The 17,708-nt window shown below is 44.3% G+C and overlaps 2 protein-coding genes across 2 annotated transcripts in view; one reads left to right on the top strand and one right to left on the bottom strand.

The window, feature by feature from the left end:
• PPP1R14D (protein phosphatase 1 regulatory inhibitor subunit 14D) overlaps window positions 1-1,520 on the top strand; it is a 7,477-nt gene extending 5,957 nt beyond the window's left edge. The window contains exon 4 of the mRNA XM_009647603.2: window positions 1,213-1,520. Within this exon, the coding sequence (XP_009645898.1) occupies window positions 1,213-1,281 (69 nt within the window). The 3' untranslated portion in view covers window positions 1,282-1,520. The remainder of the gene's footprint in view (window positions 1-1,212) is intronic.
• Window positions 1,521-6,301: 4,781 nt separating this feature from the next.
• ZFYVE19 (zinc finger FYVE-type containing 19) overlaps window positions 6,302-17,708 on the bottom strand; it is a 12,389-nt gene continuing 982 nt past the window's right edge. Inside the window, exons 2-11 of the mRNA XM_035902953.1 lie at window positions 17,140-17,302; window positions 15,339-15,392; window positions 14,619-14,779; window positions 13,227-13,372; window positions 12,226-12,340; window positions 11,469-11,678; window positions 10,880-10,959; window positions 10,087-10,197; window positions 8,338-8,480; window positions 6,302-6,917 (exon numbers count right to left, since the gene is read on the bottom strand). Of these exons, the coding sequence (XP_035758846.1) occupies window positions 6,851-6,917; window positions 8,338-8,480; window positions 10,087-10,197; window positions 10,880-10,959; window positions 11,469-11,678; window positions 12,226-12,340; window positions 13,227-13,372; window positions 14,619-14,779; window positions 15,339-15,392; window positions 17,140-17,302 (1,250 nt within the window). The 3' untranslated portion in view covers window positions 6,302-6,850. The remainder of the gene's footprint in view (window positions 6,918-8,337; window positions 8,481-10,086; window positions 10,198-10,879; window positions 10,960-11,468; window positions 11,679-12,225; window positions 12,341-13,226; window positions 13,373-14,618; window positions 14,780-15,338; window positions 15,393-17,139; window positions 17,303-17,708) is intronic.

Raw genomic sequence — 17,708 nt, 5'->3', positions numbered from 1 at the left:
CAGCAGACAAGACTGGGGAAGAGATTTCAGAGTGTCTGAATTTCAGATCTGAGGCAAGAACCCCATGTTCCCAGAGAGATAACTGGAAAGAGTTTGCTCTACTGATTTGTGAGCCATGAAAGTGTCTTGCAGACAGCACGATACTTGCTAACTACAAATGGATACTGCTGCCCTATTGGCAAAAATATGTACTTTCACCCTGGTGATCTTGAATCCAGTCTCCTTGAAAGATCACAGCAGCCTATTTGCAGAAAGCAGACGGAGGAGACATACTGGTTTCCTCTGAAGGGACTGACTGAAAAGGTGTGTGTGATCCTAGGCATTTACTTCCAGTGCATGCTATGGCAGACAGCCTCTGATCACCCAAGTGAGGAAGCTGGGCTTCCACACAGCACGAACGGTAACAAGCTGCAACACTTTCAGCGCCCTTGCCTTATTATAAGGATATGTAGCTATCTCTTTGGGTGAAGAAAGGATGCGCACTCCTTTATGGTGATGTTACTTGTCATGTAGAGGGTTAAGTTTGTACTAGTCACATTGCCTTCTGCTTGGAATAACCAGATGGTTCAGCTTAGTTCATAGTCCTTGGCCGTGTCAGCAAAGTAGTCGGAGTTTATCTCCATTAACTGCTCATCTATCTGCTCTGCCTGTCCTCAACCCCTGCTCTAGGTTATCATTAGTCCTGCATGTGTTTTGCTCCACCTCTTCTCTGCCAGCCACTTCCTTGTGGAATTGGCACAGCTCCAGGATAGGATGGTTTGCAATCCACAACATGGAGCTTTACAGGTTCAGCAAGAGGGACAGCTTACTTTGCCCTAGATTGGGAGGGCAGCAGAAGCGGGCAGGAGGTTATGGTGGCAACAGGAAGCAGTGGAAACCAACAGAGGACAACAGCATCCTGAGGTCATCTCAAGGTGGAAGAAGCAAGTAACTGGGATGAAGAGGGGCAGGCTGGCTCCTGGGGAGGAAGTAAACATGGCTGTTCCAGAGGGAGACAGGGGAAGGGAAGTAGAGAGGCTTTTAGACCCGTTTTATCTATCAAAAAGTCTCCTTTCCTAAGCTAAAAGATGGATTTGCTCAGTACACGTCAAACTTCTGGTTTCTGCTCAACATAAAGGCGAATGTGGGAATAATGCAAGCACCATAGCACTCTTTGGGCTGGTGAGCACCAGAATTAACATGATCTCCTTCTTCAACCAATTCTCATTGTAGGACTTCATTACGGAATTGCTTAGTCGATTGAAAGGTCTCCGGAGAGTCACCAATCTTCAGAAGAAATGACCTTCTCCACATGGAACACCCAGCTTTGGTCACAAGGAAATGTGTATCTTCCCCACAAAAACCAGGATCAGCAACATCACTTCAGAGTATGTTTAGGACTTACTGTTATTGAGAAACATCACCAAGTTTGTGAACTTTCTACCAGTGGTTTGAAGTCTCCACTCCTTCCAGATCTACACATACAGCAGGAAGCTAGATTGTACATTTTCCTGATTTTAAAGGGCATGCTAACCTGTGGAACAGGACAAGATGTCCTTCCTTTAGTTTCTTCTAGGAATTCCCATGCTGGCTGAGCAGCACTGAATACAGTTCTCAGGAGCTCATCAAGACTTCTTTCTTTCCGTCCACTGCAAGGAAAATAAGGCATTGGTTATCACTCATTCATCAACATGGAAAAAACAGTTACTGTTAAGCTGCACCCTGTTTCAGTCTGGCTGGGACCCAGCTGTGATCTCCTGCCTGTTACTGCTGTACCTGACTACAGCACTGCACGTACTTTGTAAGTCTTATTAAACCTCTGTTATTCATGAAGGTTGGACGTAAAATATACGGTAGGATGTAAGGAAAATGTTCAAGTGCGCCTGGTCTACTTAAGGGGAAGTTAATGGAAGAGAGATTGTTTTTCCTTTTTGTGCAATTTAGGACTTAATGACTTAGAAGTGTCTTCTAAAGGAGCAAGGTCTGGGAATGATTTTTCTTGTCATTTAAACAGATGTTGGAAAAATGCTTATTTTGTACAGTAAAACAGAGAAAACCAGCCATGCACTGCTTGCTTTTGCTCTCTTTTTAGACACTAAGGAAAAATTGAAGTGAAAGAATACTTGCTCCCAATTTCCCTGCAGGGAGCATCTGAGCAAGTCTTTTGCAGACAGGTAGGTCTCACAAATGAGAAGGGAAGTAGGACACGTTGTCTTGCTGCACAAACTCTTCTGGCTACAACTTACGTGTGGCTGGAAAAATACAGGGGAAACTACATCCAGCCTCTCAGCAAGTCAGTAACTTGACACATGTGGCTAGGAAGTAAGACAGCAAATGGAGGCTGATTGCTTAGGCAGAGCAGACTCTCACGTTAGGTCCTGTCCCTACACTCTCATGCCTGCCAGTCAAAACACAAGAGATGAGTTGCTGAGTCACATCCAGAGGGGCTCCTATGTACCAGGATGTACAAGGCTAGCTTTTGCTACATGTTTTGTCAGACAGGGACGGGGTGGGGGGGCTACACGGGAACAAAAGGGACACACAGGTTAGCAAAGACAAACCAGACGTCTTGGGCTGGACCAGTAATATCTACAATACTTTAGTCTTTTCATCTTTATCAGTAACAGGGTGACAACTATTACCTTTTGCTTCCCTCTTGTTTTCCAGCAGAAGTATCAGTGAACAAGCTGTGGGTTGCGCACATCTCTTAGAGGACAAACTCCAAGCTGCAGTAACAGCTGTGATCTAAGGGCTTGCGTCCCTTCACGTGCTGTTCTTGTATGCGACAGCCTCCTGGAAGTTAGCAAGCCATGCAGCTCATACCTTGTCCTAAGGCTGCTCCAAGGGGCTCTAAGCCTTGCCCACTAGGTTGGAGAAATGGTCTTTCTTTATCAGATCCATATATATCTATGGTAGCCCTAGGGACATGCCATGCCATTTTTGACTTAGTAAAGGGCTAATAGGACATGCCTGCCCTCCTGAAATCTCAACTTTGTAAGTAAAATAACAACAAAATTAAATCCAGAGCTGCACTGGTGGTAGATCTGGCATTGCTCATGGACTGACACCTGCTAAGACTCATGTATCACACCGCTTGAGAAAGTAGAGCAGCACACTGACAAAGAGCTCTGAGCACTGTTAAAAACACAGAGTAGATTCAAACAGAAGTTCAGGTGCAAGATCTAGGTGGACAGGGCATGAGCTGAGTGTCCTAAACTAGAGCTGTAATTAATCTGGACTCCTGTGTACCACTGTGTTGCAGCTAATTATGTACCCTAGCAGGAGGCTTTGTTTTATTCTGCTGAGCTGCGACAGCACAAAAAAACTGAGATGCCTCTGCTCTGGCCTGAGACACAGATTTTTTTTTTCTCCACCCTGGGCACTGCTCTGGATTCCCTCAATATGAAGTTACGCAAACAGAATTTTTTTCTATGCTTTAAGGCAGACATTGCTAGAACCCAGGAAAAAGCAGGTTCTTGAAACTCTGCTTGACAAAAGATGTTTTTGTGCTTATTCTGCAAGTAGCAAAAAACCAGTAAGCTGTAGCCTCTATGATGTGCAGTTCATTCTGATACCGATAAGAACATCACTACCCCCTGAGAGTGCTTGAAATGAGCACAGTGTGATCATGGGGAACAAAGCAAGATGTGTCCAGCGCTAGACGATTTTGCAGCTCAGTGGTGCAAAAGAAAAAGCAACACAAGGCCATACAGCAACTTCTTTTTGTTTAGTTCTTAAAAGTAGTAAATCATACTTGCTTTTATTTACTTTATGGCTGTTCTCAGCCTAGACCCCAAGGATAGACTAAATTAAATTATTTTTTTTTTCCTCTCTAAACAAACAGCTTCCCATTAACTTGGCTGTTTCTCAGCACCATCACTAGATAAGGCTGTAACATTTGGTATGCAGATACTGTGTAAGAATGTTTCTTTAGAGGAACTTTGCCCTCTTGATTATACCAAGATAACTCAGAACGTATGAAAGTTCATGTGCTTTTCTAATTGAAGGTTTATGAAGGTGTATAAAATAATCTTTAATGCAATTTTCCCTTAGTTATGATCAACACTTAACATTGCCTTTAAAAATATTCCAGTTACTACATTTGGACACATGACTGTATTACAGGGCTTGAGACAACAGGCATGTCTGAATCACAGCAAATGCAAATTAATGCAGTTTAACTAAGCTGAGACCTCTCTTTGTAAAATAATCTGAGTTCAATCTTGTTTTATCATTATTTTGAATTCTTGTTCGGGTGGAGCCTACACTTGGTAGTTCACATACAAAACATTTTGAGAAGGAAAGTCAGTCTTATTGTGCTCTCATGGCATGCTACAAAGACAGAAGCAAAGAACCTGATTCTCTTTCTTGAAGATACCAAGCTCTCTTCAGTGCTTGAATGGCTATGTCTGAAGTTGATCTGGCCTGACAGGACCTGATTGTTTACCAATATCATCACTTGTCTACCAGCACCTTTTTAAAGACAAGGACAAGGAGTAAGCAACACAGCTGCAAGTGCACTGCCCACTGAAAGGTCACACAGCATTCCCCTCTCATAATGACATTCAGTTAGGTTTGCTTCCTATACACAGCCGATGTAGATACCCCTTCTGCCCCGTCTACATGGAGGTCACTGAGGCAAGAGCTACAGTGGGAATGGCTTTTCAGGGGAAAGTCATTGGGCTGCCATTAAAACAGCCAATTACATGCAGAAAGCTCAGCAGCCACAAAAATGTCCATTAGTGGTGCAGGGAAAGCATGTGTGTGTATGACTGCAAAGCCTCTTCCACGTATGACTAAGTTCTATTGCAGGTATTGCGTTGGGTGCATTTCTGGATTAATTAGGATGACCCCACAGAAACCAGTCTGGGAAACTAAATAAACTGCTTCCAGCTGTAACCTGCTCCTTTACTACTGATACAAACAGGGCAAGGCTTAGAAGACATAGGCTGCTGAACTGCACAGGGAGCTCAAAGTTTGTTTGTGGCTGATGAAGCATTCAAAATGTTGCAAGTAGCACACCAGCTCATACTAAGATATTTAAAAAAAAAAAAAAAGCAAGCAGCTGTAAAGCAAGAATTAAAATGTCTACTAACTTCTTGGAAAGGACCCAGGCTGAAGCCCAGTAAGAGCAGTTATTTGCATCTTCTCCTGTACATGCAGAACACAAAGGATTTAACCCAAGAAAAAACTCTACTGTCTTGCTGTCAGGCTAATTATCTGGATCAAATAGCAATGAAAAAGTATCATTCCTACAATAATACAAAGCCAGAACTGCATTTTGTTTTAAGACTGCAAGCTCCTCAGGGCAGTAACTCTCTACTTACATTTTGTGTAACACAGGGCTCATTGTGAGTTCTTGCATCATAACAGCTCGAGTAGTTTTCCTATCTACTTGTCCCAAAGAGACAGGCCCTGGTGAAGCAAGGACTGCCAGGAGAAAGAAGATTCTCCACAAGAGTCAGGTTTTGCTATCCCCTTCCTAACAAAGGGGTTTTTGATGGCACTACCAGATATACTTGCAATTATTATAAGTGTTAACCTGCAGTATTACGATTCTACACTGTCTGATACAGGTTTCTGTTGAAGGGCCTGATCCAGTCCAGCATGTTAGCACAAACTCATCTTCAGCAGTAGTTTAATTCATTTGCTGTGCTCTGACCAGGGGTGGCTGAGGCGCAGGCAAATGATGTTTTGTCAACTCACCTACACAGGCAGTGACCTTAAGCACAGGGGCAGGGCAGACAGCTGGGAGTGGCAGTGTCAAACCAGACAGGCAAGATTCATTGGAAACTCCCTGTCAAAAGCAAATCCTTGGTTTCTTTTTTTTTCCCATTGGCATTTGTCAGCATTAGAGAACTGTCTCGGAAGTCACATTATAGTCCTTGGAAAAGCTCATCCTGATGGAATATTAGAACCAACTTAGGGCAAATTTAGTCAGGTATTTGAAGCAATTCTGGTGCTTTGGTCACTGGCAAGCGCCGCTTGCACCTGGACTGTCTCCAGGGAGGGATATGAACATAGTAAACTGAGCTTCTCTCATAGTCAGATAAAGAGCATCACACAGGTAACATCTTTATCCTCCCAGGGGACTGAATAATAGAGCCAAACCCCACCTTCAGACTAATACACAACTCTTCCAGACTAACACGCTGCTCTTACAGACCACATGGAGCCTCAGCACAGCCTCTGTAGATCACAACGCTGTGCATCAGTAGCAGATTACCTTTACAAAGCATCCTTCAAGTACGTGAGCAACACTGCCCATCAGGGCAGAGTAGCCCCTGCACCTTTTCCAGCCACACCACAGAAACATACTTGACACTAGGACTAAGATACCATTATAAGAGGGCAACACTTTGCAAAGGGCTATCAGGCAATTCCAGGAGAGACTTTAACCACAGGCCTCTGTAAATAGTTTTTATTATATTTTGGAAGTTCTCATTGCACACGTGATCACAACGTAGACAGTTTTCTTAGAGCAACATGCTTTGCTGCCTGTTGAACCAGTGTGTAAGCTGTTAGCAAAAGCAGGAAGTTACGTATCAGCCAGTCAGTACTGCCTTAAACACACATCTTCACTGCTACCCACATTGCCTTACCATCTGTATTTATAGACATGTATCCACCTCCTCATATCAAGTCCTCATTTATCCCCAAGCATGCATAGAAAACCCTGCACTTCTCTAGCTGTATTTGTGAGGACAAAGTCACACACCCTCCAAGCCTCTCTCAGATTACAGCACATCCTTTAACTGTCCAAAACATCACCCATTTTGGCTGCAAATCCACTTGGACTCTTCCCATATGGCCAACTCCTCTCTTTTCCATTCTCCATCTCCTTTTCTGCCCATGAAGAGTGTGATCACTTCTACTTGCAAGGAAGATGATAGCGGGAGGTGTGGTGGTCCTTCAAGTCAAACTCATCATGGCCTTCCCTGAGAAGCAAACACAAAGTGCAGTCAGAAGTAAATACCCAGACAGGGAACTTGCCCTTAGCCACTGCACAAGATGTCTCCCAGCAGCCCTTAACTAGAAACCTATCCCAGGGTTAGCTGTGAGGACCCGACTGGCAGCCACATGGATTGACTCCTTAAGATATTTGCTTGTAACAGAAACCGCTGAGGTGCTTTGTGGAAAGGTCTGCTCATCCTTGCCTGCTGGAATGGGAAATGACAATAGGTTCTTCTGTCTCTTTCCTTCTTTGAGAGATTCATGTAACTGGTGGCTCATTTTCAGCACCATGCCTGTGATTACCAGGCACGTTACCAACTCCTATGACAACAGTCAAAATGACGTTCTGCTCCACACACCTCTGGAAGATAATTGTGGTGGCTAAAATGCAGTGTATTTGCCACTGTCTTAACCATGCTCAGAAGCAGGCAGTGTTGAGTAAGACACAAGCTTGCATCTGCAGCATGCAACTGATAACACTTGCCTGCGAGACTGTTGATTCTGCTTTTACTGATGTTTGCTGATACTTTTGTTTGTTTGGTTTGGTTTTAATCATCTACATTGCCAGACATATGTTTTCTTGCCATTTTCATATGTTCTCCCCCACTCCACTTCCATCTCTCTACAAAAACATTTGCAGGAGATGAAAGAATATACACAAAAGCACCTCTTACTATCCCAACCAGATTCTTAGCACCCTGCTGTCTAAGTGTTGTTCAGCACTAATCCAAGAACCCAGCCAACTACCCAATACTTTGGAGTCACAAAAAAGAAGCCACACAAGCTGTGAGGAATAGCTTTGTATTCAAAGGAATTAACCATCCAAATCCAAGACAGGCAACTTTTTTTTGTCAGAAATCAAGCTGCAGATGTTTAAGAACCAAGACTACAGCTGCTGCAAGGCCTGATTGAGGAAAAAAGGCTTGCCCGTACATATTTCAACAATGATTTTTTTGATGTGGTTTAAGACTGTAGAGTCTCAACCTAAGAAAAGCCTCAGGAATTTGTACTATTTGACCTCCCCTCTTATGGGAACCCAGCCCAGATCATCCATCAACTTCATTAACAAGCCAAAGGAATCACTGAACAATGGTGTTGCTTATCCCTACCCCACGCAATGCAGCACATCAGCTGCTCCAGAGAACACTCAGACAATGTGCCCAAACATGCACTGGAGCAGTACAGACAGAACATTTCTTCCTAGGACCAGTTTAGTCCTCAAAGCCTAGGATAACTACTGATTGCACAAAGTATTTCCGTTAATGATTAGCATTCAGCTCAGACCTGGGTTCCTCAAATCTTCCCTTCTACTGCCTGCTTTTCAGCCCAACAGGAAGAACAAACAAAAGCGGCCAAGCTTACCTGTGACCTGCCTCTCAGACCAAGAGGATTTGCAAAACTTACCGAAAACAGCGCTGGCAGTAGAGGTCCCCGTCGCAGCCATGGCAGCGCAAAGTGGCATCTTCATTGCAGATACAGCACCAGGGTAACTCATCCTCCTCACTGTCATCTGCCCTGGCAAGAGTTGTGGTGGTTGGAGTCTGGCTCTAATTCATAAAGAAAACAGAGACACAGAATTCAAACCTCGGCAGAGACAATATAGGACTTTCATTGTAATGCATGAGGGCCACAATGACATGACACATGGTCCATAATTCACTCTCTAATGATCCAGAGTCTGTGAGGTGAACTTGCCCAGGGCTCAAGGATAGCCTCCATATGTATCTATATTATTAAATAAAAACCCAGGGTAATCCCTATTATTTGCTCATGAATCTATGTTGCTCGGAAGGTAAACAGGTATTCGCCCTCATTTAGTGTCTACAGCAACATACAGCGACATTGTCCATACTGTGTTAAGGGCATGAAGCCCAGATCTTCTGGCAGGCCCACAGCAACACCAAGTGACTGACAATCCCTTCTGCAAAGGCAAGCGATCAAGCAGTTTTGCTGAAAGCAGTTACATGGGAAGGGAAAGCAGTGGGGAGGTGGCAGGGTTGTTTTCTCTCTGTTATAGAAAAAAAACTGGGGGACAGAGGAAGTGATTTTCCAAAAGGCCCCTACTGTTGATTTGTACCTGAGGTTGGGCCAAAAAGATCTTCTGAAATCATAATCTAAAATCTATCCATAAGGCTGTCTGTTGTCTCCGTCTGCTTCACAAGAGAACTCTTGTGGAACTGAACAGCCATACACACACTGGGACACAGTGCCTGGACTCTGGCAAAGGCAGCTTCCTAATGCAACAGCAATAAGACGGCACTATCTTTTACATCAGTAATCCCAGAAGCGCAAGGTGGCATACCTATGAGATGGATGTTTTCAATAATGCTTACAATTAAATAATTTCTTCCACTGGGGACAGGCCTGTCAGGTGTCCGTGAGTCACAGGTCCATTTAATTTTTGTAATATGCATTAGAGAAGGTGTTTGTGTTCCCATAGTAGGCTGGAATCCATTCTGAGCATAGGATATCTTGTTACTAATGCCTTCCTCTGACGTTATATGAGAACAGAGATAGTCGATTACTATCTAGAGGTTCTATTCTCCACATGCTGAAAGCATCGGCAAACCTCCCACTTACCCTGGTTCAGGCTGTATGGTACTAGATCATGGCCTTGGTCTAATATATAATGGCAAGTTAAAAATCTCCTCTTTAATAACCATCTTGTGAGGTCTATGCTAACTTCTCTGGGTTTAGAGGACACCATCCCATTCAGCAGAAAGCGAGCCTGAAATGAATTGTATTCCAGGGAGCAATTCCTTTTAAAGTACAAGGATGACTCACAGCTGTGCTCAGGGATGGTCAGCCTCGCAGAAACCTCTCAGCTTGTCTGCTCTGGAGAAACTGGTTGATTCTTTTTTTTTTTTTTTTTTGCATCAGGCTTAGGATACAGCAAACTTCTGCTGCAGAACTGTACTTTCCTAAGACCCTGGAACATGCCTTTTCAAGAGATCCTGACCAGCTCACTGACCTTTTGCTTGGCTTTCTTATGCAGGTTCTGTTGCAAGGGTCCTGGTTGGGTAACTGGTTGATTCTTTTTTTTTTTTTTTTTTTTGCATCAGGCTTAGGATACAGCAAACTTCTGCTGCAGAACTGTACTTTCCTAAGACCCTGGAACATGCCTTTTCAAGAGATCCTGACCAGCTCACTGACCTTTTGCTTGGCTTTCTTATGCAGGTTCTGTTGCAAGGGTCCTGGTTGGGTGGTCTGATCTGGAGGAATGTTGAACCCACTTGCTTCATCCAGGGCTGCTTCCTCTGTGAGCTGGTAACAACAGAAAGCAAGAAGCCTCTTGTTTCAAACACAGTTGGGAGCCTATGTTCTAAATCTCCTGCCCTTCTCCTTGCTCTCATGCAGTAACAGCAAATGACAAGTCTGAACTTGCTCCATCTGCACTCTGAATGCTGTGGATACATTGCAAACCTCAGCGTAGCAGCAGGGGCCTTCAGCTAACACACTCTCCTTTGCAGTGGAACTATCAGCAGACCCTCACCACCATGCTAATCACATGTATGTGGTCTGTAATCAGGCAGAAACTTAAGCACAGACAGCTTGTGTCTGTCTGCAAGGCAATTCATAGACTTTTAAGAGAGAAATCTAGGCATAAGCTGTGCTAAACAGAACACATACCGTCCATATTCTAGCTGGGTGGGGGAAAAGATGAAACAAGTAATGAAGTACCAGCAGAGTGGGGTTGGAGAGGAGAAACGCACCACAAGAGACACTAAGCATGAATGAGAAAGACAATGTGACAGACTAGAAGTAATGTTGTCAATCGCCTGTAGCCGAATGGCCCACGGGAGCTAGTATTGGAAAAGCAGTAGGAGGGGAAGGAATGAAATGCCGCCCAGAAACAGAAACACATCCTTTGCATGCTCACCAGGTAACATGCACACTGGGAATAATTGAGAGGAAGATAAACAAGGCCACAGCTGCCACTTCTGACCTGTTTTAGCACTCTGTGAATGGCTTCCTCCTCAGCCACTTCCTCATCACTGTCAGGTAGTTTATAGGTTTCCAGTGTAACTGCAGGAGTAAGAGACAGGAGACCGTAACCCACACCTGCCTCAAACCTTCCACCCACTTATGTGCCAGAGACAATCCTTTGTGGTGTGAGCTGCTTTTGGCATTCTGGCTCTGGCAGAGACAGATCCTTTTCAGATGGGGACTCCTCAAAAAGGGCGTTACTGTTTGTTTTTAGTATTGGAAGAGGGAAGGGAAAAAAGTCCCCATCATAAACAGAGCTTTGCTTTTAAAAGCTTTGTTAACCTCACCAGACCATGCTAGAATTATCTCAAAGAAGGGTGAAAGACAAAGCAGTCTGACCTTACAGCTCTGGCCTTTATCCTCAACTAAGATCTTTCATACCAGTTTCATGGTAAACCAACCTGTAAAACCTTACAGACAGAACCAAATCTCAGTCTGTTTCTTGCATAACAGAGGAATTAAATGGACAAATGCCTCTCAGAAAAGAAATTACTCTGTCACAGGAGCTTGGTTCCTCTCTTGGCGCTGCATTCTTGCCTGCTACCCACCTTTCTCTGGGTCCTCGCCTCTGAGCACTGCCAGTCTCTTGGCAACTTGTAGGATCTTTTCCTGCCTAGTGTTCTCTTCCCGCAGCTCAGCAGCAGCTTCTGCCAGAAGTTTATTCTTCTCTTCCTCTAGCTGTTTTGGGTCCAGATTTGCAGGGCAAACACCATCTTCGCTTTCCCGATTGAGATCGTTCAAACTTTGGCTACTAACAGCTGCAGACAGACAACAAGCTGGTGACTCAGCAGCAATGTTCCTTGGGCACAGAGACAACATGACTAAAGCAATGGTAAGCTTGCTGCTCTCCATTAATCTGGTCAATAATGGGAGAAGGCATGCCACAGTAGGATCCGTACCAACATGAAGAGAAGAAAGTGAGCTAATCTGTGTTTCACAGTGAGATTACAGAGAAAGCACTGCACCTAGGAAGATAATGGTATCCCAGATTTCTGGTGTTCTGTTAACAGGTGCGTTAGGAGTAGCAACAGCTCCTCCCCAGGGAAGGGTCACCTTGGAGGAATAGAGAGGAGCAATCTGAATGATACAACCCTGAGAAGAAGGAACCATCTCCAAGCAAAGACAATGAGACCCAGTATGGAGCCAGATGGCTGCTCTTGGTCAATCTGGTAGTCATAAAGGGGAGATAAGGACAAACTGGATGCCCAGCTCACCTGTAAGTTAGATAGGGAGGCATATATCTGTTCTCACTATAGCACATATATTATTAGACAGAAACAGGTCTTTGGAAGCCAAAATAGATACCTTGAGGCTGGACTCTTGGCCTGTAATGCTCATCAATGGAAACTTCCTCAGACAGTTGAGTTAACAGGTCATCTGTCTGCTGGAACAGACTTCTGGTATCAGGAGGTTGGTGCACCTAAGAAACAAGGAGGGCATGGGAAGAGGCAAAGGAAAGGAAAGTGGCATACTCAATCAAAGGAAAAGTTTGGTAACCAAGATCACCCTGGGTGGGAGCAGCATAAAAAGATGCATCCACTGATTCCGAGAGTCTCAGCTTATGGTTATCTGGCATAAGACTTTTAGGGCTTCATTCTCAGAGGTGCTGAACGTGCACAACTCTAAAAGCAGTCACCCAAACAAGGCTAAGTGGTGCTGAATGTATAGGAGCACACGCTGCTGGGTGCCAACCCCAGCTCTGCCACTACCTCCAATGTAAATAAAGTGCCATTCTCAACAGTGCCAGCCAGCAGCCCCGCTGAGGCCTGTGGTAACAGCTGGGTGTGCGGCACTGCTGAAAAAGAAGCACAAGGAAACAATTTCTTGGGGACAAGATAATTCATATAGGCCTTGAAGGCGTATATCCAACTCATTCATCTGCAGTCTCAGACTAACTGCTCTGTGCTTCCAGAATTTTGCCCAGCTGGGATGCAGTAACAACTACAAGATATAATTAGAAGGTAGGGCTGATAAGCCCCGAACACAGACAAACAGCTTGGAAAAAATATCAGACCCCTTAGGCATGCAAATGGGTTGAGAGGAAAAAACTTAGCATCTATTGTTAAAAACAAACACACGAACTACATTTGACATAAAGGAACATAACACATTCAAATTGAAGCAGTGAACTGGTAAAGGCTGGCCACTTGCTTCTGGAGCAATGACACAAACAGGAAACAGAGATTTCTGAAAGGAACCACCTGGACACAAAAAAGCTGCAGAAGGAAGAACAGCTAACACACTGGGACGCCAGTTACTGTGTCAGCTCAGACTATGTTGCTGACTAAAGAGCTGAGGGAGCTTACAGGTCTGGGAGCCTGGGAAGGAGGATCTCTCCCCTGCAGGACAGCCAACCGGTCCTCCATTTCCTGTGTGGATGGAACAGGTCCCCGGCAGTCCTCCTTCAGGGCAGCCAACCTAGCTTCGATCTCAGCCTGAGTAGGAATGGACTCTGCAATTCAGAATAACCCAAGGGAGGAGATGACTCTCTTATTGAAAATAAAAGGCTTCAAATTTTTTTTCCTTAAAATTGTATTTCTTTCTGGAATCAGACTCTGAACACCTGAGCAAAAAGCTCCTTCAGCCCCTGACCTGAATAAGGGGTCATACTGCAGTGACTTGGACACTACCCTAACTGCTATCCTTTTCTTCCAAGTCCTTGCCTCCTTCGCAGTTTAACTCCTAGCCATAAGGCAAGTATTAGCATAATGTCATTTGGCGATCAGCTGACTCAGGATATTAGGGACAGGCAGAGAAATAAGTGTCATTTAGGCAATACTGTCCATTGCTCCCGCATCTCTTAATGTAATTCTAGGCATACCAGACTGAAACCCTCCCCCATCACATAACAGGACAAGAGGAAATGGCCTCAACTTGCACCAGGGGAGGTTTAGATTGGATATTAGGGAAAATTTCTTCACTGAATAGGTTATCAAACATTGGAACAGGCTGCTCAGGGAAGTGGTTGAGTCACCATCCTTGGAGATATTTAAAAAGATGTGTTCATGTGACACTTAGGGACATGGTTTAGTGTTGGACTTGGCAGTGTTAGGTTTACAGTTGGACTTGATGATCTTAAAGGTCTTTGGAAAAGACCTAAATGATTCTATGATTCCATGATAATCAGGTAACCACTTTGCAGTGTGTTCCTTCCCTTTTAGAGACCACACATAATTTTTTAAATAGTCTATTCTCCCACAAGCACCACAAGGTTGTCCCAGAACCTGACAGCTGTGGACTGGGATGAGAGTCCTTTTTCACTTCTGTGAGGCAAGGCTGGCCAGAATATAATCCCACAGAGAATGGCACTGCTGTTGCCCAGGACAATGATCCACAGGAAACCTCCTGCAAAATAGTTTGGCCCTCATTTCATTCTGCTCCTATTGGGCTTGACACAGGCTTTTAGCTCAAACAATGGAAAAAGAGAAAGTGATCTTACAGGTAAGATACTGCCCCAAGATTAAAGCAGTTTCAAGAGAAACCCCAAGAAGCAAAAAGAAACTGGAACATTAATCTAAAAACATTGTAGTATCTGACCATTGTGGCAGCAGGACGTGGATGCTGTGTCCAATTTTAACCCTTCAGTTCCCTAAAAACCAGGCTCTGAAAGCCCAGCACTTCCCTCTCCCTCCAGATTCCATGTTTCCCAAGCAGCAGTGTTCCCATCCAAGGTATCTCCAGTATCCTCCAAAACTCACTCGGTTTTCTTTCCTCCCTGAGCCTTTCCAGTCTCTCTGCAATAGCTCTATCCTCTTTTGAGAGCCCCTGGTATCTGGAGCCTGCTTGACCTGGAGGTTTTGCAGCTGCCTTCTGTTGTTCTTTCAGCTGGTTTTGCTTAGCCTCAAAAGCTGCTACACGCCTGTGACAAGGATGGAAAAAAAGACATGACAATTGAGAACAGGGGTTTAAACTCTGAGATGTGAAAACATCCTCTGTGAACCCAACAGATTATTCGAAGAACATTGGTGTAAAACAGAACAGAAACCACTCCCTCCTGGACCAGGCTCTCCTATATTGGCACAATGAGGTACTCCCAAGAGTAAGGAAAACCTTAGCTCACACAAGCAGCACACCTGGCATCATTTCCAAGGAGGCAAGGAACATTTCACCACCAGGTTCCTGTTTCCACACCAACCCTGATCAGTCACAGATAAACATAGGCAGGTGGCTGTTCAGGAGTCTATTCAAGAGACAACACACCCCACCCACACCCCACACCCCCCCCCCCCCGAAAAAAAAAAAAAACAAAACCCGAAAAAAAAAATAAATGAAAGCCCCATCCTTAATCTAATTCTGAACAAGCAAATACCCACATCACAAACCCCCACTTTTGCTGGTCTCCGTAGGGGAAGAGGAGTGAGGGCCTGAAAGACTACTCTGTATCAGAAACAACCGTCTGACTGGCAAGTGCAACTCACTTTTTGTAGTTTTCTGGTGGTGACCATTTTGCTGAAATGCTTTGAGATCCCTCTCTGGAAGACAAAACCAACAATTTCTCTGAACTCAGGATACTGGCAATGCTTCAATCATCTAGCCTCTCAACTCAAGAGGAATCAGTGTGTGCTTCTCGACCTCCTAATACAGCCCCTTTCATAACCTAATTAATGTGGAGAGCAATCAGTTTATGGAAGGGATTAAGATAATATAGCTGCCTGGGACAGCAGGGGACTTCATTTCTAGTCTTTTGGTCCAGTTGTTTTGCATCTGGACAAAACATGAATATGGTCACCAGTGATCCAAAGGAGGAGGGGCTGAAATACCCTTGCCTCCCACAGCCTGCACCTCCCAGTCCAGAGAGCAGATAGAGTAGTTAGGCAAGACTCCCAGTGTAATTAGCTTCCATGCAGCAGAACACTCTGAAAGGAGCTGTGGCATGCAACAATCACAGAATTATATAATGCACAAGCTAAGCAAAATTTCACAAAAATTATTATATAACCACCAGTATCACAACAACATCCTCTAGCACACTTGAACACTGCAAGCCACAAACACACCTTGTGTAACTGTCTTCTACTATGCTGTACTCAGGTTGAGCTGCTGAACTACACACTTATGTAAGGTAGTTAGCATATTTTATTAATTCTTAGAAGTCACTGCTACAAACACATCTGCGCTGTGCTAAGGCCTGTATAGTAATGAATGAATGCAACATTGTTGGAACATTTTCCAGTTCTACAGTTTCAGTGAAAGCTATTTGCATGAAGAACAACAATGCATGCAGCCTATGTGCATTATCTACCTACTATCCAGTCAGGGAGGGGTTTTTCCTGCTTTAACTCTATAGTACCAATATTAAACAGATGTGAAAAAAAAAAAAAACCACAAAAGAAACATGGAGAAGAGCTGCCCTGTTTTCTTAATGGTTTTGGAGTTGTAAAGGGAAATCAGAAAATTTCAAAACTGAAAGACTGAATACTGTATTTTCACCATCAAGAGCTCACACTGTTTTCATGAGCCAGTGCTTCTGAAATTAAGACCTCTGCTAATGAGAGGCTCTTCTCCATTAGACACCTGCAGAGCCAGAAAATTCCCCATTCACTGGTGAAAATTCCTTGCTATACGAGAGAAGCGAGGAAGAGAGGTAACAGAAATGTAAGAGAAGGAAGAAGACACAGAAGAATTGGTTGAGAGAGTGGTTCTGGTGTACACTTGTGCTCTTGCATTGCTTCTTCACACGTATAACCCATACTGCTACTGAACTACATTTTTTTTTTGTTTTCAGCAAGCAATCTAAAAATTTTAAGTCTTCAGGCTATACACAGCAGAGATCCCTCAACAATGAGAATTTGTATCACTGTTTGCCCACAGAGGTAATAGACATTTTGAACACCTTATTGTCAGGCCCTTCAACTACTATGCATCTGAAAAGACTGCAGTGCTTTCAAAGGGGTGTAGATTTTTGGGTAGTAAGATAGTGGTGCTTGGTCTCCTCTAGCTAAGATATCCACAGGCATTCAGTGTTCATCCTTGAAGATTTAAACCTGGTTCTTTCAGGCTACTCTGTCACACTCTGTAAAGAACAGTCTCACAAACACCAATTCCTATCTTTGGACTGTACAGCTCATGTAACAGCAGTTCAGTAATGGCCTGGCTTGAAACTCCAGGGTACAGGCAGTGTGCACGCACAAGTGCAAGGCACAGCTCTCACGCAAAAATCTGCAACATGACATTGGGATGCAAAATGATACTTTGGGTGAAGAAACACTCCGGTCTTACCCAGTTAGTTTTCCATGACACAGCTTGCACACCTTCTGCTGAGTGCTTCCACAGCGGGGGACAACAGCACTGAAACTAAGGCAGCCTGAGCAGAATGACCGTCCACAGTTCTTGCACCCACACTGCAGAGATACAAGAGAGGGGCGGGATGGGGCTTCATCACCTGGTCACCCTACACACCCCATTGCTCTGGCTGGCCCTATGCAGGAGCAATGCCCATGCCAAGGTGCACTAAAAATAACACTGGGGTTACGCTGATTTTTTTAAGAGAACTGTATCATTCGCTGCTGCTGCTGAAGATGCAGAGACTCTTAACAGCCTTTGAGCATCAGCGCATAACTCCTGCTAGAAGCAGAGACACCATTTTGCCCCAACAGTACGTTTAAGCGTGTATGTGGGGAATCCTCCGAGACGATGACCGAATATTGGACTAGAAGGATGACATCTAATCACGTTTGGGGTTTCTTGGTTGGTTTTTTTTTTTTTTTTTTTGCAGTGATCGCACATATTTAAAGACATAGGCACCACGACAGCTCAGTAAGCAAGCAAGGGCAGAAGGACACGGCGCT

Source organism: Egretta garzetta, unplaced genomic scaffold (genome assembly GCF_000687185.1).
Source record: "Egretta garzetta isolate BGI_Z169 unplaced genomic scaffold, ASM68718v1 scaffold329, whole genome shotgun sequence".
Classification (NCBI taxonomy): Eukaryota; Metazoa; Chordata; class Aves; order Pelecaniformes; family Ardeidae; genus Egretta; species Egretta garzetta.
Note: the sequence above shows the minus strand (reverse complement) of the source record. Positions and strands in the feature narration are given on the sequence as shown.